This window comes from Lampetra fluviatilis, chromosome 56 (assembly GCF_964198595.1).
Source record: "Lampetra fluviatilis chromosome 56, kcLamFluv1.1, whole genome shotgun sequence".
Classification (NCBI taxonomy): Eukaryota; Metazoa; Chordata; class Hyperoartia; order Petromyzontiformes; family Petromyzontidae; genus Lampetra; species Lampetra fluviatilis.
In genome coordinates this window covers 2,435,562-2,460,446 of record NC_136330.1, presented here as the reverse complement: position 1 = coordinate 2,460,446, position 24,885 = coordinate 2,435,562, and the positions used below count along the sequence as shown (strand labels likewise).

At 56.9% G+C, this 24,885-nt stretch overlaps 1 protein-coding gene across 2 annotated transcripts in view; it reads left to right on the top strand.

Annotated features, from left to right (window-relative positions):
• LOC144950074 (growth arrest-specific protein 6-like) overlaps window positions 1-24,492 on the top strand; it is a 30,539-nt gene extending 6,047 nt beyond the window's left edge. The window contains exons 2-16 of one of the 2 annotated variants that reach the window (XM_078880080.1): window positions 8,447-8,604; window positions 10,240-10,264; window positions 11,752-11,823; window positions 13,092-13,214; window positions 13,655-13,780; window positions 14,815-14,943; window positions 15,272-15,396; window positions 16,638-16,756; window positions 16,890-17,079; window positions 18,418-18,588; window positions 20,501-20,672; window positions 21,374-21,543; window positions 21,641-21,766; window positions 22,174-22,297; window positions 22,525-24,492. In XM_078880080.1, coding sequence (XP_078736206.1) covers window positions 8,447-8,604; window positions 10,240-10,264; window positions 11,752-11,823; window positions 13,092-13,214; window positions 13,655-13,780; window positions 14,815-14,943; window positions 15,272-15,396; window positions 16,638-16,756; window positions 16,890-17,079; window positions 18,418-18,588; window positions 20,501-20,672; window positions 21,374-21,543; window positions 21,641-21,766; window positions 22,174-22,297; window positions 22,525-22,706 — 2,012 coding nt within the window. In that variant the 3' untranslated portion in view covers window positions 22,707-24,492. Of the gene's footprint in view, window positions 1-8,446; window positions 8,605-10,239; window positions 10,265-11,751; window positions 11,824-13,091; window positions 13,215-13,654; window positions 13,781-14,814; window positions 14,944-15,271; window positions 15,397-16,637; window positions 16,757-16,889; window positions 17,080-18,417; window positions 18,589-20,500; window positions 20,673-21,373; window positions 21,544-21,622; window positions 21,767-22,173; window positions 22,298-22,524 lie in introns of both variants that reach the window. The other variant, XM_078880079.1, reaches the window with a different exon arrangement.
• The last annotated feature ends 393 nt before the right edge of the window (window positions 24,493-24,885 follow it).

Sequence of the window (24,885 nt, the reverse complement as noted above, 5' to 3'; positions counted from 1 at the left end):
TCATATTGTTCTTTTTTTAAATCCGAAACCCATCGCTTATGCGCACTTGTACAGCCAACGGCTCATTTATATACGAAGGGTTTGATGTCAAATGTCTCTGTTTAGACTGTCTGTACCCATGGCTTAGGACTTTGCCCTATGGCAGCCCTGAGAAAACTAAGCAATTATCTGCCGACTGTCAACAGATTAGGGCTGGACTCAACGTTTGCTTTTTCTGACTGCAACAAATAACTGGAAATAGCAAAGTCGATGATGATGATGATGCATGGCATGTTCAGATCCAGCAGTTTACTCGTAAATAATGGCGAGGCATTTCCCAAACAGTTTCGTTATGGAAAATAGTCATCGTTGACCACCGCGCTCACTACTGCGTTGTGCTGTCCAGCTGCTTGTTGTATCACGATGTGTGGTCGGGGCACATTGCCCGACGTTTCGTTCCACGTTCTTCGGGACCTTGAAGAAGGTAAAAACTTCCCAAAACACCACAATCGGAGCGGTACTCCACAGCCACGAACACCTTCCTATTAGTAACGATGACATTTATTTTCATGCTTCGGTTAGTTCAGTTTCTTTTGATACGTTACACGGATGATCCCGATCAGCTAGTTGCCCGGCTATTTCGCAAGGCAGATCCATGGCGGTGTGTTAACACAGCAGCAGCAACAACAACAACAAACAAAGGACAACAAACATCGACACTGCAGGGAAGGAGTTACAGTTTTTTTTCATATTCTTGGTTCTTTCGGTAAAGTCACGTAGAAGGGAAATAATAAAATAAATAAAATAAAACATAAAAAAGTGTATTATTATATTATGTTTAAATTATATTTTTATTATTTTATTATTTCCCTTCTACGTGACTTTACCGAAAGAACCAAGAAGATGAATCCCTGCAGTCACGAAAGCTTTAAATCGAAGTTTTTTTTCAGTTTCAGTTTCATTTATTAGGTGTAGCCCTGTGAGCCATTCGGCTCTTGAATCGGGTGCAACCGCAACAAACAAAAACATGAACAAGAAAACATATTAAAGTGACTATGCGCAAACAGAAAAATCCAGGAAAAAACTGCAAAGTCTTCCAGAAAAAAAGCACCGTACACCAACGCTGTGCAAAAATCCCAGTGGTATGCAAGTCAAACAACAACAACAACCACAAGACAACTTAGATTAAAGCCATCATTTTAACTCCGTACTACAACAAACAAACATGGCCAAACCAAAAAACTTTTCGAGAAGGTATTGCGCAATTGACAAGCGAGGTGTCGCCCCCCCCCCCCGCCCCCCGTTCGCGTTGGCTTCTCCCCAGAGGTCGCAACCGGGTACCCGCTACCCGGCTACCCGATACCCGGCTACCCGATACCTGGGTACCCGATACCCGGGTACCCGTACCCGGGTACGGGTAGCCGTTTGCGACCCTGGTACGGCCGGGTACGGGTACGGGTAGGCCGTGAGTCACTGGTGAGTAACCGTTTGTCACTCATTTCGGGTAGGGTACGGGTAGGGAACGGGTACCCGTACCCGGCTGGGTACGGGTACGGGTACCAAATTTGCGACCCTGGTGCGGCCGGGTACGGGTGTAGAGAGGAGCCGACACGAGATTGCAGGGGTCTCGTCCTTTATTCCTTTCCTTCCATTCACACCTGTCGCCAGCCGTCCCAATCCCGTTCCCGCCAAAGGCCCCCCTTTCCCGCCCGTTCTCTCCTTATATCACCTCGATCACCCCTCCCCCTAACCCATCTATTGGTGGGAATCCTTCCCCTGACACCCCTACATCACCCCCCCCCCCCGGAGAAAAAATAACCGTCCTCGGTTCTGCCTCCCCCATGGACCATTTAAGTCTCCCCATGCCTCCCACCACTGACAGTGACGACAGCCCTTACCCCCCCCCACAACCATACAATGCAATATAACACAACAAATCAATTGCGCGGCCTGCCCAGGTCTCCAGCCAGCATCCCGTAACAGCCCGGACATCCACAGGCAGCAGATGACCGTGGCGGCCCCCTCCTTCGAAGGCCCTCTCGTCGCGGTCCCTGGTTCGGTGGTGCCGGTGTCGCCTTGCCTGGCGCCGCTGTCTCTCCGGCCCCCGCTCGTGCCGCCGCTCCGTCAGGCCTCACATGGGGTGCTGTAGGTGACAAGGGAACACAGGGCACCGAACCCCCTGCCGGTCGGCGCGTGGTGGTCGGCGACCTTGGCCTGGGTAGGGATGATGATGATGTTGGCAGTGATGTTGGTGGTGATGTTGGTGAAGATGACGGTGGAGAGATGTATGGCTTAAGGCGGGTGGGGTGTACAAACCATCGTCGCTTACCCAGTTGGACCTGGACGCACTGCGGTCGGAGTGCTTTGATGACCTCGACCGGCCCTTTCCAGGGTCGGTGCAGCTTTGGTGAGAGGCCAACCGGCACCTGAGGACAGTGTAGCCATGCCTGGTCCCCGACTTTAAAGGGCTTGGCTGTCACTGTCCTCTCCCGTATCCGTACATTACTCTCTTGGCTCGCGGCCGATGCGGCCTCGGCTGCTTGGCGGGCCTCTCTCAAATAAATGAGGGAGGTCTTTAGTGCCTTCGGCCATGCGTCGGCTCTTGCCGGAATGTCCGTCAGCTGCACCTCAATAGGCGGAACGGGATCCCGTCCGTACATCAGGAAAAACGGCGAGAACCCCGTCGCCGCGTGTGGGGCCACCCTGTACGCCGCTAAGACCGATGGAATGTGGAGGTCCCAGTCGGAATGGTTTTCGTCCACCACTTGGGACAGCATGGCCGCTATGGTGCGGTTAAGCCGCTCTACCATCCCATCGGTCTGGGGATGATATGGAGATGTTCGGACCTTTTTAGTGCCCAGGATAGAGCAGACGTCCTTCAATAGCTGTGAGGAGAAATTCCTGCCCTGATCCGTGAGCAACCGCTCCGGTGCCCCCTTATCAAGGACATAGCCTCCCACGAAGGCATCGGCGATGGTCTGTGCCGTTTGGTCCGGGAGGGCCCACGCCATCGGCCACCTCGTGCAGTACTCGACTCCGACCAACAGGTATTTATTTCCCCGTGGCGTGACCGGCAGCGGTCCCAAGATGTCCAACGCAACCAATTCGTTGACCCTGGTCACCGTGATGGGCTGTAGGGGCGCCCGGCTTACCCGGGGTGGCGGCTTTCGCCGCGCACATTCGACGCAGGTAGCGACCCATCGATGCACGTCAGCGGTCATACCTGGCCAAAAGTACCGACCCTGTAATGTGTGCAGTGTCTTCCGCCCTGCCAGGTGCAGCAGCTGGCGGCCGTGTACGTCCATAACCAATTGTTGACGCAGCGACTCCGGAACTACCAGGCATCGCCGGCGCCCTGTCGGGTCCCATCGCATGAGGAGATCCTCCCATACGATGTACTCCTCCCCCCCTGCCTCTGCTGAGGCGCGTAGTGTTCGCAGTGGGGCTTCCTCCAGCTGTAGCCGTCTCCAATCGTCCAAGGTCAGCCCCAGGTCGTGGTCGGTCAGCTGGACCTCACCCTGTGCGCCCTCCGCCGTGCGTACAGGAGCGATGACCGTCCCCTCCGGCCTCGCCTCCTTGCAGCGTGCCCCGCCTGTGGTGCATGCACAAGGGCCCTGGGGCACCAGTCGGGACAATGCGTCTGCGTTGGCATGTCTGGTCCCTTTGCGATGCACTACTTGGTACCTGTACTCCTGCAGGCGTTCTATCCATCTGGCCAGCTGGCCCGAAGGCTGGTCGATGCGGAGCGAATACTGCAAGGCCGCGTGGTCAGTGCGGACCGTAAATTTGCGACCATACAGGTAGGGTCGGAATTGCTGCACAAAGTGAACGACTGCCAGGAGTTCCCTACGTGTGATGCAGTAGCGCTGCTCCGCTGATGAAAGCACGCGACTACCATAGGCGATAACCACCTCCCGACCCTGCTGGACTTGCGACAAAACACTGCCGATGCCCACATCGCTGGCGTCCGTGTCCAGGATAAAGGGGAGGCCAAAATCCGGAAAGGCCAATGGTGGTGCATCTGTCAGACGTGAGCGCAGCTGCTGGAATGCCTCTTCCTCCAGAGGGCCCCAATAAAACCTCTGGTTCTTCGCCGTCAACACGTGCAAGGGCTTGGCAATGGTTGCGAAGTTGGGCACAAACCGGCGGTAGTAAGAAACGAAACCCACAAACCGGCGTACCTCCGGAACCGTTGTGGGAACAGCCCAGGCCCTCACGCAGGCCGTCTTTTCCGGGTCTGTAGCCACTCCCGACTCACTGACGACGTGGCCCAAGTAGCGTACCGACGACTGCATAAGGTGGCACTTCGACGGCTTGAGCTTCAAGTTCGCGTTCCGGAACCGCAGGAACACCTGACGCAATCGGTCAATGTGTTCCTCGAATGATCGGCTGAAAACAATGACGTCGTCCAGGTAGATGAGGCACGTTTCCCATTGGAGGCCTGCCAAGGCCAACTCCATTATGCGTTGGAACGTTGCCGGCGCCGTCTGGAGGCCCATAGGCAGGCAGTTGAACTCGAACAGGCCCTGTGGTGTCCGGAATGCTGTTTTAGGCCGGGAGTCCGCGTCTAGTGGGACCTGCCAGAACCCGGACAACAAATCCAGCGTACTGAAAAATTTTGCTCCCGCCAGTGCATCCAATGAGTCGTCGATACGTGGTAGGGGATATGCGTCGGCCAGCGTGACGGCATTGAGGCGTCGGAAGTCCACACAGAATCTCAGTGACCCATCTGACTTCTTGACTAGGACCACCGGTGCCCCCCAGGGACTCGAGGATGGAGAAATTATGTCGGCCCGCAGCATCTCCTGCACCGCTTGTTGAATGTGCCCTTTTTCCATTGGGCTCATTCTATATGTGTTTTGGCGCAGGGGTGCGGCATCTCCCGTGTTGATGTGGTGCTGTGACAGATTTGTGCGCCCTAGGTCGAACGGTCCCCGGCTGAACACGTCCGAGAACTCCTGCAATAACGAGTGCAGCTGCTGTTTCTGGTCGGGCGGCAATCCCGGCTCAGGCCCCGCCAGCTGGTCCATCCACGATTTGGCCCCTCTGTCCTCGGACTGGCTGATGCTGCCTACAAGCTCGGGCTCTGTCCCTGGGGCTCCTAGTGACAAGGGACTAACGTGGGCCAGAACTGTTCCCTCCTGCACCGTCGCTGTTCTATCGGAGGTGTTCAGCACCTGAATGAACAGATGCTGGTTCCTCTGTACAATAGTTTCGGCCCCCACCAGCGCATGACGATCCATGGCCGCTGACGCCGGAGACACCAGGATGGGTGAGTCTGGTCGGGCTGTCACGAGGGGGGACCGATATTGCAGCGGAACCAGCATCTGGGCTGCCGGGGGAATGGAGACAGACTTACTGACCAGAGCCTGCACGTAGGGTACACCCCGGCTGGCCCCCTCCGCCTTTAGGAAATGGAGATGCGTTCCCTGGACTTCCACCCGCCCATTGGCCAGATCGATTTTCATTGGCATCCGCCTCAGAAAGTCCGTCCCCAACAGGCAGGGTACGGGCAACGTTGCGGAGACAAGGATGGGTCCTGCTACCGAAAGCTGCCCAATCTGTATCGGGGCTTCAACCTGGCCCAGGAAGCCCATGCTGCCTCCATTTGCTGCAATGAACGTTGTCTTGACGGGGACTAAAGGTCGGATTTTATCCGGCAGCATCTCATGCATGGTGCTCGAGATGATCGTGGCTGATGCCCCCGTATCGACCAAGATACGTGCCGACACTCCCGCGATTTCACCGACCAGGACCGAGGTTCCTGACGTGGCCGCTACCACCCGCCTTGCCAGCTTCCTCCATTGTGTGGCTGAGTCCGGCCACTGACCAGGCGGCGTCTCGTTATCCTGTGGTGCATGGTGAAATGATGGGGGATGGGTGTGGATGGACTGAAGATGGGGTTTCTCCCTTTGGAGTGCGTCACAGCAGGGTGAACGCGCCCTTGTTACATAGTGTGGGCTTACCCCTGGGTTGCGGGCTGGGCTCTCTATGTAGTGCAAATTGCCCCCCCTAGGTGACGTAGGATGGGCCCCCCTTGTGGTGTGGGGAGGCCCCCCCATTGTAGGGGGCGGTGGGGACTGGGGGGTGGGCCTTCCCGTGAGCCCCTCCCTTTCCTTTGTCACGGGGGCGTGGTCCCCCTGGTTCCGTCTCGCTCTGTCGCAAAGCGGTGGTGAGGCGGGTCGTGGAATTGCTCCAGGGCGCAATGTCAATCGTGTGGGCTGCCTCCGCCCCCGGGCCGTTGCCCCTGGCAACTCGCCGGCGTTGCAGGTAACTGGTGACGTCACGCCCGCCGGCGACGTCACGCCCGCCGGTGACGTCACGCCCGCCCGCGAACCCACGCCCGCCCGCGAAACCACGCCCACCCGCGACGTCACGCCCGCCCGCGAACCCACGCCCGCCCGCGAAACCACGCCCGCCCGCGACGTCACGCCCGCCCGCGAAACCCCGCCCGCGCGCGACGTCACGCCCGGCATCGACGTCGCTGCCGGCCGCGACGTCACTTCCGCCCGCGACGTCACCTCCGCCCGCGACGTCACCTCCGTCCGCGACGTCCCTCCCGGCGTCGGCGCGACTCCCGGCGCGGTCCCCGGCCTCGGCGCGATCCCCGACGCGGTCCCTGGCCCCGGCGCGATTCCAGGCGCGGTCCACGGCCCCGGCGCAATTCCCGGCGCGATCCGCGACACCACTTCCGACCGCGACGTCACTTCCGGACGCAACGTCACGTCCGTTCGCGACGCCACTCCGGGTCGCGATGCGACCACAGGCCCCGGCGCTATCCCCTTCCCCCGACCAGAACAGCGGGGACCGGGAAACGACACCACCGGCGCCCACCCCGAGGAGACTCCCGGTGAGTTCGCGGCGTCGGAATTGTAATTACCCGGCCCGCCCGAGAGGCCGGGTGGGACGGCGTCACTCGCCTGGCTCCTGTCGGCGTTCGGCCCCGGCAGGTTCCAGGTGACGTTGGCGGCCTCCGGCTCGGTGCGGCACCCCCTCGCCACATGCCCCTCGCGACCACAACGGTGGCAGACCCACGGGGCGTTGCGTCGGGGGGGCTCGGCGCGATGTTGTAGAGGCGGCTGCCAGCGACGCGGCGGCTGGTCCCTCTGCTCCGCCAGTCCCCGGATCGCCGCGTACACCTCCCGCAGCGATGGCTCCGTCTCAGACGTCGGCGGTCCGTCCCCAGATGCCCCACCGGCAGCCTGTGGTGACGGTGCAGGTTCGGCGGTTAGTGTCGCTGGACCAAGTAGCGCCGCGGCAACGGCTCGGCTGTTCCCCCCCGCCGCGCCAGCCACCGGGCCCACGGGTGGCGCCCGGCCCATGACCTGCTCGTGGGCTTGGATGGTCCGGGCAGCCCACAGCGAGGTGCGTTCTTCCGGCGTCACTACGGGCATTACAACACCGGCGCGGCAAGCGTAGGCGATGAGGTGCTCGACCACGAGGTCCTCGAGCGCTTCTTCAGCCAGGCGAGGGAAAGCTCTCCTCGCCAACACGAGCAGCGCCCCCCTGTAGGCTAAAGGGGATTCTTTAGCCCCTCGCTGGCGATCCTGGAACCGTTTAAAGGCTCCTTCCGCCGGGCAATAGATCTCCCCCAAAGCCTCGTAGGCCGCCTGTAGCGTGGACTTGCTGTGCGAGGGAAGGGAGGTGTAAGAGGAGAGTGCTTCTTTGCCCAGAACAGATGGCAGCGCTCGTAGGGCCTCTTCGTCTGTCCACTCGAGAGCGTGGAAGGCAGCCTCGAATCGGCGGACAAACTCCTCCCAATCTTCTTCCTCAGCCACAAACTTGTCGACGGGCCCCAGCCGACGCGGCCGTCCGGCCACCTGCTCTCCGTGTTGGGTGTTTAGCCCTGGGGGTTTTGGCGGGAGCGGCGGCGGCTGGCGTGACGAGGTTGGTTGCGGCTCCTGCCCGGCCGGCTGGTCGGCGTCCGGTTCCCGTGGCCTCTCCTCCCGTAGTACGCGTGGGGGTGGGGGTCCCGGTGCCGGCGGGCCCCCCATAGGGAGCCTCTGCAAGAGCTCCTGGAGCGCCCTCTCCACGCGGGCCATGCGGTCCTCCATGCGATCCTCCAGGCGATCCGGGCCCCCTTCTGCTGCTTCTGACAGCAGGCCCCCTTGTTGCCCAGGATGTGAAGGATCCCCGGCCCCTGCTTCCTCCTCCCTCGGCTCCCTCCCGCGAGGATTCTTCTTTGTAGCCATTAGGATCCCACCGCTGCCACCAAATGTAGAGAGGAGCCGACACGAGATTGCAGGGGTCTCGTCCTTTATTCCTTTCCTTCCATTCACACCTGTCGCCAGCCGTCCCAATCCCGTTCCCGCCAAAGGCCCCCCTTTCCCGCCCGTTCTCTCCTTATATCACCTCGATCACCCCTCCCCCTAACCCATCTATTGGTGGGAATCCTTCCCCTGACACCCCTACACGGGTAAGGAATCAAAACCCGTTTGCGACCTCTGCTTCCCCCCCCCCCCCTCAGCACTGACGCCGCAGAGAGCCAGCGAGTTCCTGCTGAGGGTGCGCAGAGCCAACCTCATGTTCGAGGAGCTCAAGAAGGGGAATCTGGAGCGCGAGTGCGTGGAGGAGGTGTGCAGCAAGGAGGAGGCACGGGAGGTGTTTGAGAACGAGTCGGATACGGTGAGTTCCGCAGCCTGGAGGAGTGGAAGGAAAAACGCTGTACACGTGTCGATGTCAATTTAAACACGCAGGCTTTCGCGAACAATATTATTCATAATCAAGGTTTTTGGGTTTAGATCGCGTTATTTATAAATGTGTCGTAAACCTCCACCACCCGACACGGCCAAACAGTAAAAAATGTGTCACGTTTTTCAAAGGACAAAATGATTTTAAAATGCTGTTGATTCTCTCTTCAACACACCGGTGGGCTAAAGAAGTGAATTATTTTGTCCTTTGAAAAACGTGACACATTTTTTACTGTTTGGTCGTGTCGGGTGGTGGAGGGTTACGACACATTTATAAATAACGCGATCTGACCCAAAAAACCTATATTACTTGTCTATGTGTTCGAGCATGGATCATGCAATGATATTTTTAATACATGTGCCTATGTGTTCGAGCATGGAGCAAGCTATGATATTTTGAAGACACGTGTCTGTATTCGAGCGTGGGTCATGCTATGATATTTGGAATACATGTCTATGTGTTCGAGCATTGATCAATGTGATTTTTGTTTAAATCGTTAAAGTCGTTCCCGGCACGTGAATTCTGGATCTCAGGAGACGATTTGTGGATCGACAAAGCCCGTGATAGCCGTGCCCCATTGTTGCTTTTGGGCTTACCTGCGCATTAACATAATGTATCATTCATTCGCCATATTCTATGGTTCTTTCGGTAAAGTCACGTAGATAGAAAAAACAATAATAAAATATCGTTCATTCTGTCGTGTCGTCATTGTCTGCTGATCCAGCGGCAGCGTGCGCTGGGCGAAATCCCCGAAAGCGCCGTCCAATTTTCATTTCCTAATATAAGCGCAGGCCGGTAGACGCCCTTGTTTTGGTGCCATTTTTCTTCATTTGTTAAATTCATTTTAGATTTTTCTTGGTAGTCGTAGGAGGGTTTTCATTTGTTTGGTAGTGGCTTTACATGGGATAGGGTCCTTACATATATATATAATTAATGTACAGCGTTATGGGATGCTATTAGCGTGAATGACGCTGTACAAAATGGCAGTATTATCCAACAAAGAAAGTTACGGACCAAGCATGGGACATGAGTCCATTTCATATTTCTCAACCTGCCAATCCCTCGTGTGTATGTTGCACACAAAGATATTCAACGCTTCATATTGTGTTCGTGCGTGCCTGGTGGATTGTTTTGTTGCGTTTGGCCGTGCCCACCAGAGCCTCGTTTCAATGTTTGTGAAAAAACATTCCCAAATCCTTGCAAGACTCGCTCAGATATATTTGTGCCGTCCTGAAATTGCCTAACTCGAGACACTCCTGGCTCTAGGGCCTCCACTTACACGTGGGTTGCCTTCGAGAGTCTCCCTGATCGGGCCTTTTGGCCTATTTCACCAAACTGGCCAGACGTATCTTGGGAGCAGGTGGGGGAGCACCCACACTTTACCCCACCACACGTGACCCTGCCGACCGCCGAGGCTGCGTTGTGGCCAATTATACTGCTGGGTGGACAGGGGAAGAGGGATTTCAGAAAGATAACATAAAACATTGCTCGTCGGTGCAACTGCTGCCCTGGGAGATGTGGAGAGCTGGGATGTGAGATGATTATTGTGACGCGTTTTGCACCTTGCAGGACTATTTCTACCCAAGATATTTAGGTAAGTAACTGTGGCACAACAACAAAAAAACACATCATTCACGTGCACTCAAATGTGTAATATTGTAAATGCGTGTGTGCTGTTGAATACAACAAATGAATATCCATGAGCGGTTGGGTTATTCATAGTTATTCAACATAGCTGATGTGCATGCCTAACGCGTTCGTAATGCCGTGGGTAGGAGGTCTCGCTAAATCCGACGTGATAACGGTCTAAATTTTCACGCGACGCAGGAAACAGCGTTGTAGTCCGGGTTGCTCCGGTTAAGCACGGGCCAGAATAATAAATGGAAGTTGTATGCGGCTCAGCAACACAAGAGCAACTTTTGTAAAAATTAGACGAAACTGCATTTGGTTACACACGCGACGCACGCTCTCATTGGCTGGATAGAGGTTCCACCACGGTCGTCATGGCAATGCGTTTCAACGTGTCTGAATGTTTGTACTTTTGTGGTTGATTGCTAAAGATGTTTCACGAGGTGTCTTGATTTGCTGTGTCTCTATCTAAAATGCCTTGATAGGATTTATTTTAAATGTACAGGACGAACGGCCTTTTTTTGGGAAATGTAATGACGACTTGACACACTGCTCTTGAGATGGCACTTTATTGAAGACACGTTCACTTGACACCAGGCGGAGACCCCACTGCAACAGCCCCGAGTCTCCCACGCATCTCCCCCTTATAAACCAACACGAGGCCACGCCCCCCTTCTCAATCATTCTGACTGACACTGGACGCTCGCTCCACCGGCAGACTCCACCGTCCTCTTCCGTCACCTGACCACGCTCCCTTCTGGAACATTCCCGTAGCCACCAGTCCCTTCGCACTCACAACTGACTCCCCTGTCATTATCTCACGTGGCCACCAGTCCCTTCGCACTCACAGCTGACTCCCCTGTCATTACCTCCCGTGGCCACTAGTGCATTCGCACTGTAGGCTGACTCCCCTGTCATTACTTGCCGTGGCCACTAGTCCATTCACAGCGCATGTAGGCTCTACTTTCATTACACCTAGATAAGCTTATTCAGTGTGGGCACTAAGGGTGGGAAGATGTTAACTCCCTCGCCTGGTATGCAGGAGGTCGTGGGTTCAAACCCAACCCCGACCCCGACGCCTGCTGTATATTTGGAGTTTGCGTGTCTCTCTCTCATCATCACGGTGGCTATGAGATGTTAACTACCTCGCCTGGTATGCAGGAGTTCGCATGTGCTCCCCGTGGTCGCATGGATCTCTCTCCGGTTTTCCCCTCCACATTTTAGAAACATGCATTTAGGGCATTTGGCTGCTATAAATTTCCACGTGATGACTATTAGCCACTTCGATGAGCTATCATTTGTGGTAGCCAGGTCGCTTCTGAAAAGAGCCTTATAGCTCAGCGAGCCTTACCTGGCAAATGTGAAAAATGTTTACAGTGTCTCTTTTTAGTAGAATGTCTAAACGTTGCGACTGTTCCTGTAGCACTGCTCGTTGTGTTTATTTGTGTGTAGCTTGCCAGTCGCAGGAGACGAAGCCAAGAGCCCAGACTGAGGTTGACAACATCGTACGATCCTGCATCAATGGTGCGTTACATTCAAATTCACAATCGAGGTTTTTTTGGGGGGTTAGATCGCATATATATAGAAATGTGTCGTTAAACCCGCCACCACCTGACACAACCAACTAGTAAGGGTTGTCACGTAAACAGAACGTGGCCAATTCGTCACTAGTACAGCACACCGGTTGTGTGTTGGAGAGCCAAGCCACAACATTCACAATCTGAGTACCGCGACGTTTCGCCAGTAATTACAACCAGCTTCATCAGGCGACAGCCAGATTTGTGGAGAAGTCCACCTGTTTAACGACACATTTCTATATTTACGCGATCTAACCTCCCAAAAAAAGCTCTTATGGATTATATTGGTCGCGAAAACCTACTTGTTAAACTACATTCAAATTCATCTTCTTGGTTCTTTCGGTAAAGTCACGTAGAAGGGAAATAATAAAATAATAAAAATAAAACAATAAAATAATTCTCACGACGTTTCGGCCACAACGCAAGCAGCTCATTCAGATGCTGTCTTTCCGACAGCCCTGTTCTTCACCTGACAACAACAACAACGACGACGACACTCGCAATCGCAGATAAAATTAAGAACTACGCTGAAAATCCAACGATAATAGTACACGCAGCGTGGGCAAAATCACCTCCACTTTTACGAGTGGAGCGGTGGTGCAGCGGTTAGCCCCGCGATTGCGCGCTCGTTCCACTGCTGCCTGAAGCGGCCTACGCCAGAGGTCGCAAACGGGTTTTGATTCCTTACCCGTACCCGGCCGCACCAGGGTCGCAAACGGGTACCCGTACCCGGCCGTACCCGTACCCTACCCCCGTTACCTGGCCGGGTATGGGTATCGGGTACCTGATTTCGACCTCTGGGATGAAGCCATGTTGCAGGCGCGGGTGGATTGATTCTAGGAACTTGAATTGTGAGAAGAGACAAGACGTTGGGAAATGAGTGACAAACGGTGACTCACCAGTGACTCACGGCCTACCCGTACCCGGCTGCACCAAGGTCGCAAACGGGTACCGTTTGCGGGTATCGGGTACCCGGTTGCGACCTCTGGCCTACGCCAGACGGAGGCTATATTGGCCTACTCTTCCACGCCGACTCGGCGGAAGTACCCACGGTCTGCCCCACCACACGTGACTCAGGGTGGTCTTGCTCCCACCGTCTCGTCGTGCTGGAATTAAGAAGCTTGAGCCGCCGATTTTTTTGAGTTGCCGCAGCGGGACATCGAGTCCGGCGCACCGGACCGCTCTACACCGTCTTGCGTTCGTGTGCGGCGGCAGAGATCCTGGACCAGTGCGTGCCGCTGCCGTGCGACGTCACGGGCAGTGCGGAGTGCGTCAGTCTGCAGGCCGATTACCACTGCATCTGCAAGGACGGCTGGAAGGGGAAGAACTGCACCCAGGGTGAGAAACCCCCCCCACCACCAGCACCACCTCTCACTTCTTCAAAGAGTCCTCCAGCCACACAAAGACAACGTTTCCCCCGTGCAGCATTTCTAACGGAGTAATTCAATTAAACTATAAACGAAGCTATTTTTGTTTATTTTACCAGGAAAGGCCCTACTGAGCTGTACAGCTCTTTTTGAGAAGGGTCCTGGCCACAAATGATAGTCCAACGAAGTGGCTTATCACGGAGGGCGGAAGGGAGGGGAGGGAGGGAGCAAGGGAGGGGAGGGAGGGGAGCGAGGGAGCGAGGGGAGGGAGGGAGCGAGGGGAGGGAGGGGAGCGAGGGAGGGAGCTCCAGAACGTACACAATAACCAGCTCACTAAATCCCTTCTCCCCGTTGAGTGATCGCCTTGCGTTGTGACGGAGCGCCCGTGCGGGCGCCTTGCTCTCCCCGCAGACGTGGACGAGTGCTCGGACCGGCAGAACGGGGGCTGCAGCCACAAGTGCATCAACGTGGCGGGCTCGTACGCGTGCCAGTGCGAGCAGGGGTACACGATGGCCATGGACCAGCACACCTGCGAAGGTCTGACCACAGCCTCCACCGGTGCAAGTTTTCGAAAAATCCCGCCCGCCTCTTCCCCGCGCACGGCAGCGTATCCCGGGGTAGAGCGCTTAGTGGATCAGGAGGCCACGGTGGCTAGGAGATGTTAACTACCTCGCCAGGTATGCAGGACGTCGTGGGTTCGATCTCGACCCTTATGCCTGCTGTATATTTGGAGTTTGCGTGCCTCTGTCTCTCTCATCATCATCACGGTGGCTAGGAGATGTTAACTACCTCGCCTGGTAAGCAGGACGTCGTGGGTTTTGATCCCGACCTTGACGCCTCGGTGGCTAGGAGATGTTAACTACCTCGCCTGGTATGCAGGAGGTCGTGGGTTCGATCTCGACCCTGAAGCCCACTGTATATTTGGAGTTCGCGTGTCTCTCTCCCCGTGGCCGCGTGGTTTGGGAGTATATGGCTGAAATACATTTGCACGTGATGATGACGATAAGCCACTTCGTTGAGCTGTCATTTGTGGCCAAGTCGCTTCTGAAAAAGAGCCGCATAGCTCGGTGGACCTTACCTGGTGAAATAAAAAGTTTAGTTCAGTTTGGCAGACTAAAGGCGTGGGCACTGCCACCGTACGGGCGGCTGTAGTCTGGGTTTGAGCTTTGTTGGCTCCATGAGCCACCCGATCCGCCCTCCGCTAATCGTCAAGCAGAGGTCGCAACCGGGTACCCAATACCCGTACCCTACCCGATACCCGGCTACCCGTACCCGGCCAGGTACGGGTACGGGTACCCGTTTGCGACCCTGGTGCGGCCGGGTACGGGTACGGGTAGGCCGTGAGTCACTGGTGAGTAACCGTTTGTCACTCATTTCGGGTAGGGTACGGGTAGGGAACGGGTACCTGTACCCGGCCGGAGACGGGTACGGGTACCCATTTGCGACCCTGGTGCGGCTGGATACGGGTACGGGTAAGGAATCAAAACCCGTTAGCGACCTCTGTCGTCAAGCCGATCGCGATGGCACGATGGCACGATGGCGAGATGGCGTGCTCCCTCCCCCTGCTCTAGACGTGGACGAGTGCACGCAATCCCTCGGCGTGTGTGGCGAGCCGGCGCGCTGCGAGAACACGCACGGCTCCTTCACCTGCAGCTGCCTGCGAGGGTTCGCCTTCGACAAGGCCACACGCTCATGCCAAGGTGACATTTGTCCCGGCGCGGATTTAACCGGGGCGGTGGTGGATACGCTGTTGCACGTGGCCCTCCTATAATCCAGCGCTGCGCCCGCAGCAGCGAGGGTTGGTGATCGTGTCCACGCTAACGCTGCTGCTACTGATGATCGTGTCCACGCTGATGCTGCTGCTGCTGCTTGCGATTGTGTCCAAGCTGACGCTGCTGCTACTGGCGATCGTGTTCATGATGACGCTGCTGCTGCTACTAGCGATCATGTCCACGCTGACGCTGCTGCTGCTGCGGCAATATTGACGCTGGGTGTGTGGCCTCTGCCCGCTGCCTGTGGTCGCGTGAGACGTGGACGAGTGCGAGCAGTTTGCGCCGTGCGAGGACGCCTGCGTCAACACGGCAGGCGCCTTCCGCTGCTACTGCGAGGGCCGGGCTGGATTCAGGCTCGGGCCCAACCTCCGCAGCTGCGTGGTGAGAGGGCCCTTGATCACGTCTCGTGGAGGCGGGCGATCATTCAATTGATCGATCAAAGTCGGTCTTGATTTCCTACGCGCCGACGTCGCCCTCGATAACGTGGCGCGTCGGCGCACGGTACGGCGGAACGGGAGCATTAGGCGGTGGGGAGGGGGGGGGGCGGTGGGGGGTGGTGGCACGGAGGAAACGGGAGTTGAAAAAAGAAGAAATGCGTCATGACCTCAGCGCCTAACGCCGACCGAGCGGAGTGAATCGCGCGAAACGAAGTGCGGCCCTCGCGCGCGAGAAAAGTTGGTGGCAAGTGAAAAACGTTTAGATGGCGAGCGAAGGAGCAGGTCCTTCCCCGCCGCGAACGTACCCGTGTCACGTTGCCGTGCCCGCCACGCGGTGGACCCACCCCACCGAACCCGTTTGTGCCGATCGACGGCAAGTCAACGGGCGTCGAGAGGGGTCCACTCGCAATCGACGCCGAGACGCGTTTTTGGCCCCAGCCGCTAACCCGTCGGCGTGCGCGTGACGCAAATTATTGGGACTGAAAACGCTCGCAAGGACAGAGATGAGGGTGAGCGCCCCCCTCACGTTTCGCCAGGAATTATATATAAATTAAATATTTCTAAGATATATTTTATATTTTATTACTTTTGCCAGAGAAAATATATTGGGGGGGGGGGGGGGGGTTAATTCGTCCCATCGCCTGGAGAAGTTTCCAGAATCCGCCCGCCTCGTTCACACGAACGGTCATTATTCAATCTTGATTTGAAGCTTTCGTGACTGCAGGAATCCATACTCTTTGGTTCTTTCGGTAAAGTCACGTAGGTAATGAAAATAATAAATACAAATAAAATACGTGATTTTATTTCATTTATTTTGATCTTTTATTTTTATCGGGAATTTTTTTTGTCTTTATTTATTTGAATAATTTATGAATAATTTTCTTTACCTACGTGACTTTACCGAAAGAACCAAGAGTATGGATCCTTGCAGTCACGAAAACTTCAAATCTAGAACAAGCAATCTTCATCAGGTGGAACAACCACAGCAAGAAAATGCTCATTATTTACCTTCTATCGCGCTGAGAACAGTTATTTGAGGGCTCTTTATACATTTTGATTACTTATTATTCTTCATTTTTGCACGTGACTGCCTGTAACGGTGAAGTGAACAGCGAAACGAAACAAGCACACACAAAAACACCCAGCGAAATGAACGACGCTGCCTTGAATCCGCGATGCCAACAGACGACGGAGTCGTGCGTGAGGGTGAACACGTGGATGAACCCGACGAACATGCACCTGACCCCGGACACCCACAGCAACCCCGTGTTCTTCCACCGCTACCAAGTCCCGCACCTACAAAGGTCAGATCCCCCATAGCCCCTCCCCCCTACTCCCTCCCCCCATCGTCCTGAAAGCCGGCTCTGCCCACGCGGCCTCCATGCCCGCCGCGCCCCTCGTGACCCCCTGTGACCCCCGTGACCCCCGTGTCTGCAGCGAGGTGTTCTCCTTCGACCTGCTCACCTACGACCCCGAGGGGCTGGTCCTGTACGTGGAGAGGGGTGCGACGGACGACTGGTTCCTGCTGGCGCTGCGCGAGGGGCGGCTCGAGATGCAGCTGAGCGCAGGCGGCGTCAACGCGGCCGCCAAGAGCGCCTCCACCATCAACCACGGACGCTGGACCTCGGTGAGGATTAGTTCCGCGGTGTCTACTTCCGCGGACTGCGCACCACTGAGCGGGCGTGCGTAGGGCGGGAGGTCGCGCGCACGGACCTCAGAAGTAGTTCTGTGATAGCCAGGTCCTCGGGCCGTTCTGCAACACCCCGGGGGGTGGGGGGTGGGGGGTCGATGCACTACTCTGCGAGAGTTGCGAGTTCGGGATGGGTCCCTCAGCCTCGTGACACGACGCCGATTAGGGCAATTGGAATAAAATTCACCGGGAAAAAATTACTGACCGGGATTTTTGTTCTTTCTGTCCTTGAGAGGAGAGAGCAATGCAGCACGACACGAGCGTAGCAGCAGCAGCAGCAGCAGCAGAGTGTTGGAGTGAGCAAAACATATAAAAGGATTTGCATTGTGCAGGGCACTTACGTTTCCTTTGCATCTCATGGCACCGTACATCCGACGTCGTCTCAACCAATCCACTGTCCTGCTGCAGTCTAGCCTAGGCTGGTGGGGGGGGGGGGGGGCAACCCTAGCGGCAGCTGCCCCTACGCAGAAGGAGGTGTGCGCAGCACCGGGCCGCACACGGGTGCTATTCTGCCCACAGGTGGCGCTGTTGCTAAAGGTCCGAAATTTGCATTCACGAGCCGCTCGGTTACATTTAGCCCCCCCCCCTCCTCCCCCGGCGTCTCAAAGCGACTGACGTCTCAGGCAGAGCGAGCCACTTTCACGTCGGCTCAGCCTCGACGTCGACCGCCCCCCTGCCCCGTGTCCCCAGCGGTGTCACAGTCAGGGCCTTGTTATCCAATAGGCCACGGTAGGCACCGTGCCTAGGGCCTACGACAAAACTAATTTCGACCGTGTGTTTTTTTGTTTTTGTATGATAAAACAATCTTCTTGAATACATATATTTAGATAGCAAGGATGGGCACAGTGTAGATACAAAGAGGCAGAGTCATGTCAATCGGTTTTTTTTTTTCATAAGGTGAGAGAAATTAACACCGGAGATTAACTTTTCGAGATTTTTTTGTCATTGCAAAAATTAGCAAAATCAAATAGCATTTTTTGCACAATCTCATTCTCAATTGAGGCGTCGTCGCCCTACGGACGAAGTACGCGTGAAACAATCGAGTGACAGCGACGGTAGTCGTAACATGGGGCAGCAGCAGCAGCACCAGCTGTAGAAACTTATCACTGGAGGCCTGCGAAACACAAGTGCCTAGGGTCTACAAGAACCTTAATCCGGCCCTGTCAAAGTCAGAATATGTATTTCTAGCGGACAAACCCGATGAGCTATGAAGCTCTTTACCACAACATGTCCGGTAGAGTGGCCGGGTGCTCTCCCTCGCCCTGCGCCCGGCAGATCTCCGTGGAGAGGCTGAGGGGCCGCGTGGTGACGAGGATCTCTGCGAACGACACCTTCGCCATCGACGTGCGGGACGACGGGCCGGCACAGGGCGGCAGCAGCAGCAGCAGCAAGGAGTTCAAGGTGTACGTGGCGGGGCTCCCGCACGGAGCCCAGCCCTTCGCGCCGGTATGACGAGCCCCCCCCCCCACCCGCCCGCCTGCCCCCCTCGGCCTTGAGTCCTGAAGCGAGCTGCTAGTCGGAAGGGGGGCAATGAGTCGTCATAATTGCACACACGCGGGGCACGCGAGCTCACACAGACACGCACAGACACGCACAGATACGCACAGACACGCACAGATACACACAGACTCACACAGATACACACGGACTCACACAGACACACACGGACTCACACAGACACACACAGACACGCACAGACACGCACAGACACGCACAGACACACACACAGACTCGCACAGACACACACAGACACACACAGACACACACAGATACACACAGACACACACAGACTCACACACACAGACACACACAGACACACACAGACACACACAGACTCACACAGACACACACAGACTCACACACACAGACACACACAGACACACACAGACACACACAGACTCACACAGACACACACAGACTCACACAGCCACACACAGACACACACAGACTCACACAGACTCACACAGACACACACAGACACACACACAGACTCACACAGACTCACACAGACACGCACAGACACGCACAGACTCACACAGACACGCACAGACACACACAAAGACAAAGATCCCCCATATAGCCTTAACAGACTGTAGGGGCAAGTGCTGTGAGCGAGCACCTACGAAGGCCGTAACGGTACACGAGGGGGTGAGTGGCCAGCACCACGCCTGACCGCCTTTATCTCCCCAGTGACGATGTTTACACACTGCACCAGGTAGTCATTTGAGGCTGAATCGACCTAGGGGAGGCCCAGGACTGGTTCAGATACTCGTGTTGGTCGTGAGCGCGAATGGAACTTTGGCCGGCAGGTTTGTAGCAGAGCTCGCGAACCGTTGGACGACTGCCCCCCACACAAACATAATGCGCTCGCACGCACACAAACACAAAGATCCCCGTGTAGCTTTCACAGACTGTTGGGGCAAGTGCTGTTCGCAAGTAGCACTTATGAAGGCCGGTACGGCACACGAGTGGGTGGGTGGCCAACACCACGCCCGGCCGCATTTGTCTTCCCAGTGGCGATGTTTACACACCGCACCAGGTACTGGTGTTGGCCGTGCGCACACATATACACGCGAACACTTACTCCCAACGATCCTCCTGGAGGATCGCTCCTCTGAACAAAATAGTTCCGCGGTTCAGTTCGCAATTGGGAGTTGGCGTTCTAAGTCAATGTTTTTGTGAAAAACACTTCACGGACGCCGGTTCGTAAGTCGAGGACCGCCTGGAGTAGCAGGGGCTCCCCGCGCGGTATTTAGACACATTCCTGCGGAGGGAGCTGGTAGGAACGTTGGGTTGCTCGGTCAATGGCCAGGGTCAACGGCGGCGTGGTGTATTCTGCAAATATGGCCGACTGTGAGGGCGGGCACAAGCCGGCGTGAGTAGGTTAAACGTTGAGTTTTATAAGGGCACCACGGGGTGACCAGCCCCTCCCCACCCAGCCCCACCCCTCCCACCCAGCCCCGCCCTCCCCTCCCCACCCAGCCCCTCCCCACCCTCCCCACCCAGCCCCTCCTCACCCTACCCAGCCCCTCCCCACCCTTCCCACCCAGCCCCTCTCTACCCTTCCCACCCAGCCCCTCCCCACCCTACCCAGCCCCTCCCCACCCTTCCCACCCAGCCCCTCCCCACCCTCCCCACCCAGCCCCTCTCCACCCAGCCCCACCCCTCCCAGTTTTTGGATGCACGACGGATGGACGGACGGACACAATAATCTCCTGTGGGCTGGTGTAACCAGGAGGTTCCTACCAGTATGATCCAGGATCTCAGCGGCGCCTGCTCAGCGCTCCGACTCTCGTGTGACCTTCCACCGCCCGCCCCCCCCCCCCGCTCTCTATGGCCCCCCGCGAGCGCTCCGCAGCTGAACACGCGGCTGGACGGCTGCATGCGGCAGTGGGACTGGCTGGGGAGCGAGCGGGCGGGGGGCTCGGACGTCCACGTGAGGAGCGACGCGACGCGCCTCTGCTACCAGAGCGTCGAGCGCGGAGCCTACTTCCCCGGCACGGAGCTCGCCAGCTTCCACCGGCAGTACGGTACGGGGGGGCGGGGGGGGGGGCGGACTGGGGGGTGGGGGGGAAGCGATGGGGGGGGGGCTGGGGGGGTGGACGGGGGGGACTGGGGGGTCGGGGGAAAGCGATGGGGGGGGGCTGGGGGGGGGACTGGGGGGTGGGGGGGAAGTGATGGGGGAGGCTGGGGGGGGGATGGACTGGGGGGTGGGGAAGAAGCGATGGGGGGGGGGTGGGGGGGGGGATTGGGGGGTGGGGGAAGCGGGGGGGGGGCTGGGGGGGGGGCTGGGGGGGGAGCGGGGGGGGGGTGTGTTTTTTTTCCCCTCCACATTGAAAAGCAACATCAAGCGTTTAGAGTATTTGGCTGCTACAAATGGGCGCCGCAGTAGTGAGATGTTTACTCCCTCGCCTGGTGTACAGGAGGTCGTGGGTTAGATCCCGACCCTGACGCCTGCTGCTGTATATTTGAAGTTTGTGTGTCTCTCTCCTCGTGGTCGAGTGGATTTTTCTCCGGGTCCTTCGGTTTTTCCCTCCACATTTAAATGTCATTTGCCTAATTTCTTTCGCCTCGTGACAATGATGACGGCGACGATGACGACAACGATGATGACGGTGACGACGACGACGACGACGACGATGACGGTGACGACGATGACGACGGTGGAGGTGACGATGACGACGGTGACGACGACGACGATGACGGTGACGCCGATGTCTGCGCGGTTCAGTTCCGTCAGGCAACAGCCCCGGCCGCCTCCCGTGGCTCCTCGACCTTGAGATGTCCTTCAGGCCCGTGGGGAACACGGGCGTCCTCTTCTGCCTCGTCAACTACAACAAGGAGGTCGTCCTCTCCCTCAGCCTCGACGAGATCTTCCGGAGGCCGGGGCTCCCGCTCCAGGTATTCGGCGGCGCAGATCCGAGAAGGCGTCGCCGCGTGCGGGCTCACCGCCCCGCTCCTCCGACGGTCGTATACCGAGGTTCCACTTTTGTTGCAGAGACTCGTCCTGGGCTTTGAGGACTCGGTTGCCCTCCGCTACCAGGCCAACGAGTCGAGGGTGTTCTGCGACGGGAAGTGGCACTCCCTGCGTCTCCAGATCTCCCGCGAGGAGCTCGCGCTGCAGGTGAGGCCCTTCGAACGCCGGTGCCCCAAGGTGGGGGGAGGTGGGGGGTGGGGGGGGCGGTGGGGGGAGGTGGGAGGAGGTGGGGGGAAGTGAGGGGAGGTGGGGGAATATCCGAACGGGTCCTGGGCCCTCCCCTAGGTCGACTCGGCCTGAAGTGAGCACCTTGTGCAGTGCGTGAACATCAGCGGTGCTGGCCACCCAACCCGTCGCGGCCTTCGTAGGCAACTCCGATGAGCGCGAGTGGCTACGTGCGGCGCGAAAGAAGTTCCACGTGCAGACGTCGATGCCGCTGGCCAACAGCACTTGTTATTGGCTGTACACGGGAGACCTTTTGTCCCTTTGATTCTTGCGTAACTGACGACGCTGCCAGCGCAGTGTGACCGTGACCCCTGCGACGGGCCCTGCAGGTGGATGGAGTGAACCTGACGCAAGCGGACAGCGCCATACCCCTGCTGCAGCTCAGTGCCCACCGAGGGAAGCTGGAGACGTGGCTCAACGAGTCGGTGACCACGTACATTGGGGGCATTCCAGGTGAGGACAGAGCGCCTCGTTGTGCCTGCACACTTTGTTACATCAGTCAAGAACCATCGCTCGTCACCCGCGTCTCTACCCACCCCACCGTGTCTCGCCCCACCTCCCTGCATCTTTTACCCCACCTGCCCACGTCTCTCTCCCCTCCTCCCCTCGTCTCCCTCCCCACCTCCCCGCGTCTCTCTCCCCACGTCCACGTGTTGTCTCTCTCCGCCCCGCGTGCGTAGAGACCATTCGGCTGCAGGCCGTGCCGGTGAGCGTGTACTTCCACGGCTGCGTGCGCGACGTGCGCCTCGCCGGAGAGCCGCTGGACATGGACGCGGCGGTGAACAGCCCCATGGGACTGTCGGCACACTCGTGCCCCACCGTGAACACGGGCGACGACGATGACGACGACGAGCTCGAGTAGTGCCCTCTCCTCCTCCCACTCCCACTCCTCATCCTCCTCCCTCCCTCCTCCTCCTCCTCCTCCCACTCCTCATCCTCCTGCTCCTCGTCCTCATCTTCCTCATGCTCCTCTTAATTTCATCATCCTCCTCCTCTTCCTGCTCCTCGCTTCGTTCTCCATCCTTTGCCTTCCCCGCCCGCCCGCTTGCGTCGCAGACACACGCCGCAGGGAAGAAGGCGTCGAGCGTCTGGGGGCCAACGGGGCCGACCCAAACCGCGTAATCCGAACCGTCGGCACGGCGCAGTGTCGCGCGTCCGACCGCCGCAGGTCGGCGCTGACCGATCAGCCGGTACCACGCGCCCCCCCCCCCCCCCCCAACGCGCGCGGTGGCAGCGTAGACCGACGCGACGCGCTCCCGACCCCTCCACGTCGCCGCGTGCACCGCCGCAGCGCCGCTCGCGGTAGCGCAAGGCCCGCCGTGACGGTGCTGCTGCTGCTTCGTAGGAGCGGCGCTTGCTCTGCAAGCAGCGTCAGGTTCGCGAGGGGTGCAAACGTTGCCACGTGGACTCACCGAAAGAAAGTGAATTTGGCGAGTGGATTTTGGAATATTTCGCTAAATTTTGGACGGTGACGCCGACGCGCATCGGCCCCCTTTAACGTCCGCCGTTAAGCAGACGGCCCGTGGTAATTCTCACGGTAAATAACACTGGCGGTATTAACCAGGACGCCCTTTGGGGTTTGAACCGCGCGACGTCTGCAACAAGTGGCTTAAATACGATTCCGCAGGGATGAGGATTTATGAGAAATAAGAATAAGTTTGTACCATTTCTGGCAATAAATCAGCAGTTCCGTTACGATGTTGAAACACCAAATAGAAACCTTTTGCAAGGAATCAAGTTCCTGCGTTAACCACTTGCAGTGCTTGTGGTTAACATGCACACACACAAACACGTGGCTCTGACGATGTATAATGCGTCGTCTTTGAGACTGATTGGCCTACACCAGAGACAGCAGCCTTCTTCATGGCCTCGTCTCACCACCAGTGTCAGACCAGAGAAGAACGCCAATTGGCGAACAGCACAAGCACAATGCACTCTCAGAGCATTGTTGGTTTGTACTTAGAGTGCTAAATGGCATCGAGTCTGGTTAACGCAGGAACTGGATTCCTTGCGGAAGGTTTATATTTCTAGATTTTAAGCTTTCGTGACTGCAAGGATTCATATTGTTAGGTTTTTTCGGTAAAGTCACGTAGGTACATTTTTTTTACTTTAATGAATGAAAGTAAAATAGAAATAAAATAAAAATCACGACGTTTCGGAGGCAACACAAGCTTCCGTCTTCAGGTGGAACCGTCACAGCACGATTGCTGTATCAAGTAAGATACGTGACTTTACCGAAAAAACCTAAGAATAGGTTTATATTTGGTGTTTGAACATCTTAACACAACTACTGTTTTATTTCCAGAAAGGGCACAAACTTATTCTCATTTGTCATACTTTGATACTGCCAAATCAGTGTCCCATGATAAGAGGATTTCCATTTTTCGGGCACTTTAACGGCTCGGCGACTCGGGCACAGTGCATCCACGCCTCTGCCATGCCGGTGGACTGCTGCAGGCGATGGCAAGGAGACCCCCAAGTGGCAGCTGTCCCTGTGCGGCACGTGGTGCACACACGTGGTGCACACACGTGGTGTACACACGTGGTGGCACCAGGCCTGCAAATGAGCATTAGTCTGCCGGAAGCGGGCCGATGTTGCGTAGTGTATTTTTTTTGCTCTCCACTTCTTTCAAATTAAATCATTAATGTCGTCGATATGAGGGCTTTGACTCGCGTGTTTATTTTCCAGAAAGGCAAAACAATAATCGCTGCAACACAGGAAAGCTGCGCAGAATGGTCGTGGCTCCGGGACATGAATTTCTGTGTTACTTTTGCCATCACGAAAGACAAACATTGAGAAACACTGCAGCGAATGACCTACACGGACAAACAAATACAATATCGTCGAGTGTGGGGGGGGGGGGTGCTGGCGAGCGTCTTGCAGAGGTCGCAATCGGGTACCCGATACCCGTACCCTACCCGATACCCGGCTACTCATACCCGGCCGGGTACGGGTATGGGTACCCGTTAGCGACCCTGGTGCGGCCGGGTACGGGGAGGCCGTGAGTCACTGGTGAGTAACCGTTTGCCACTCATTTCGG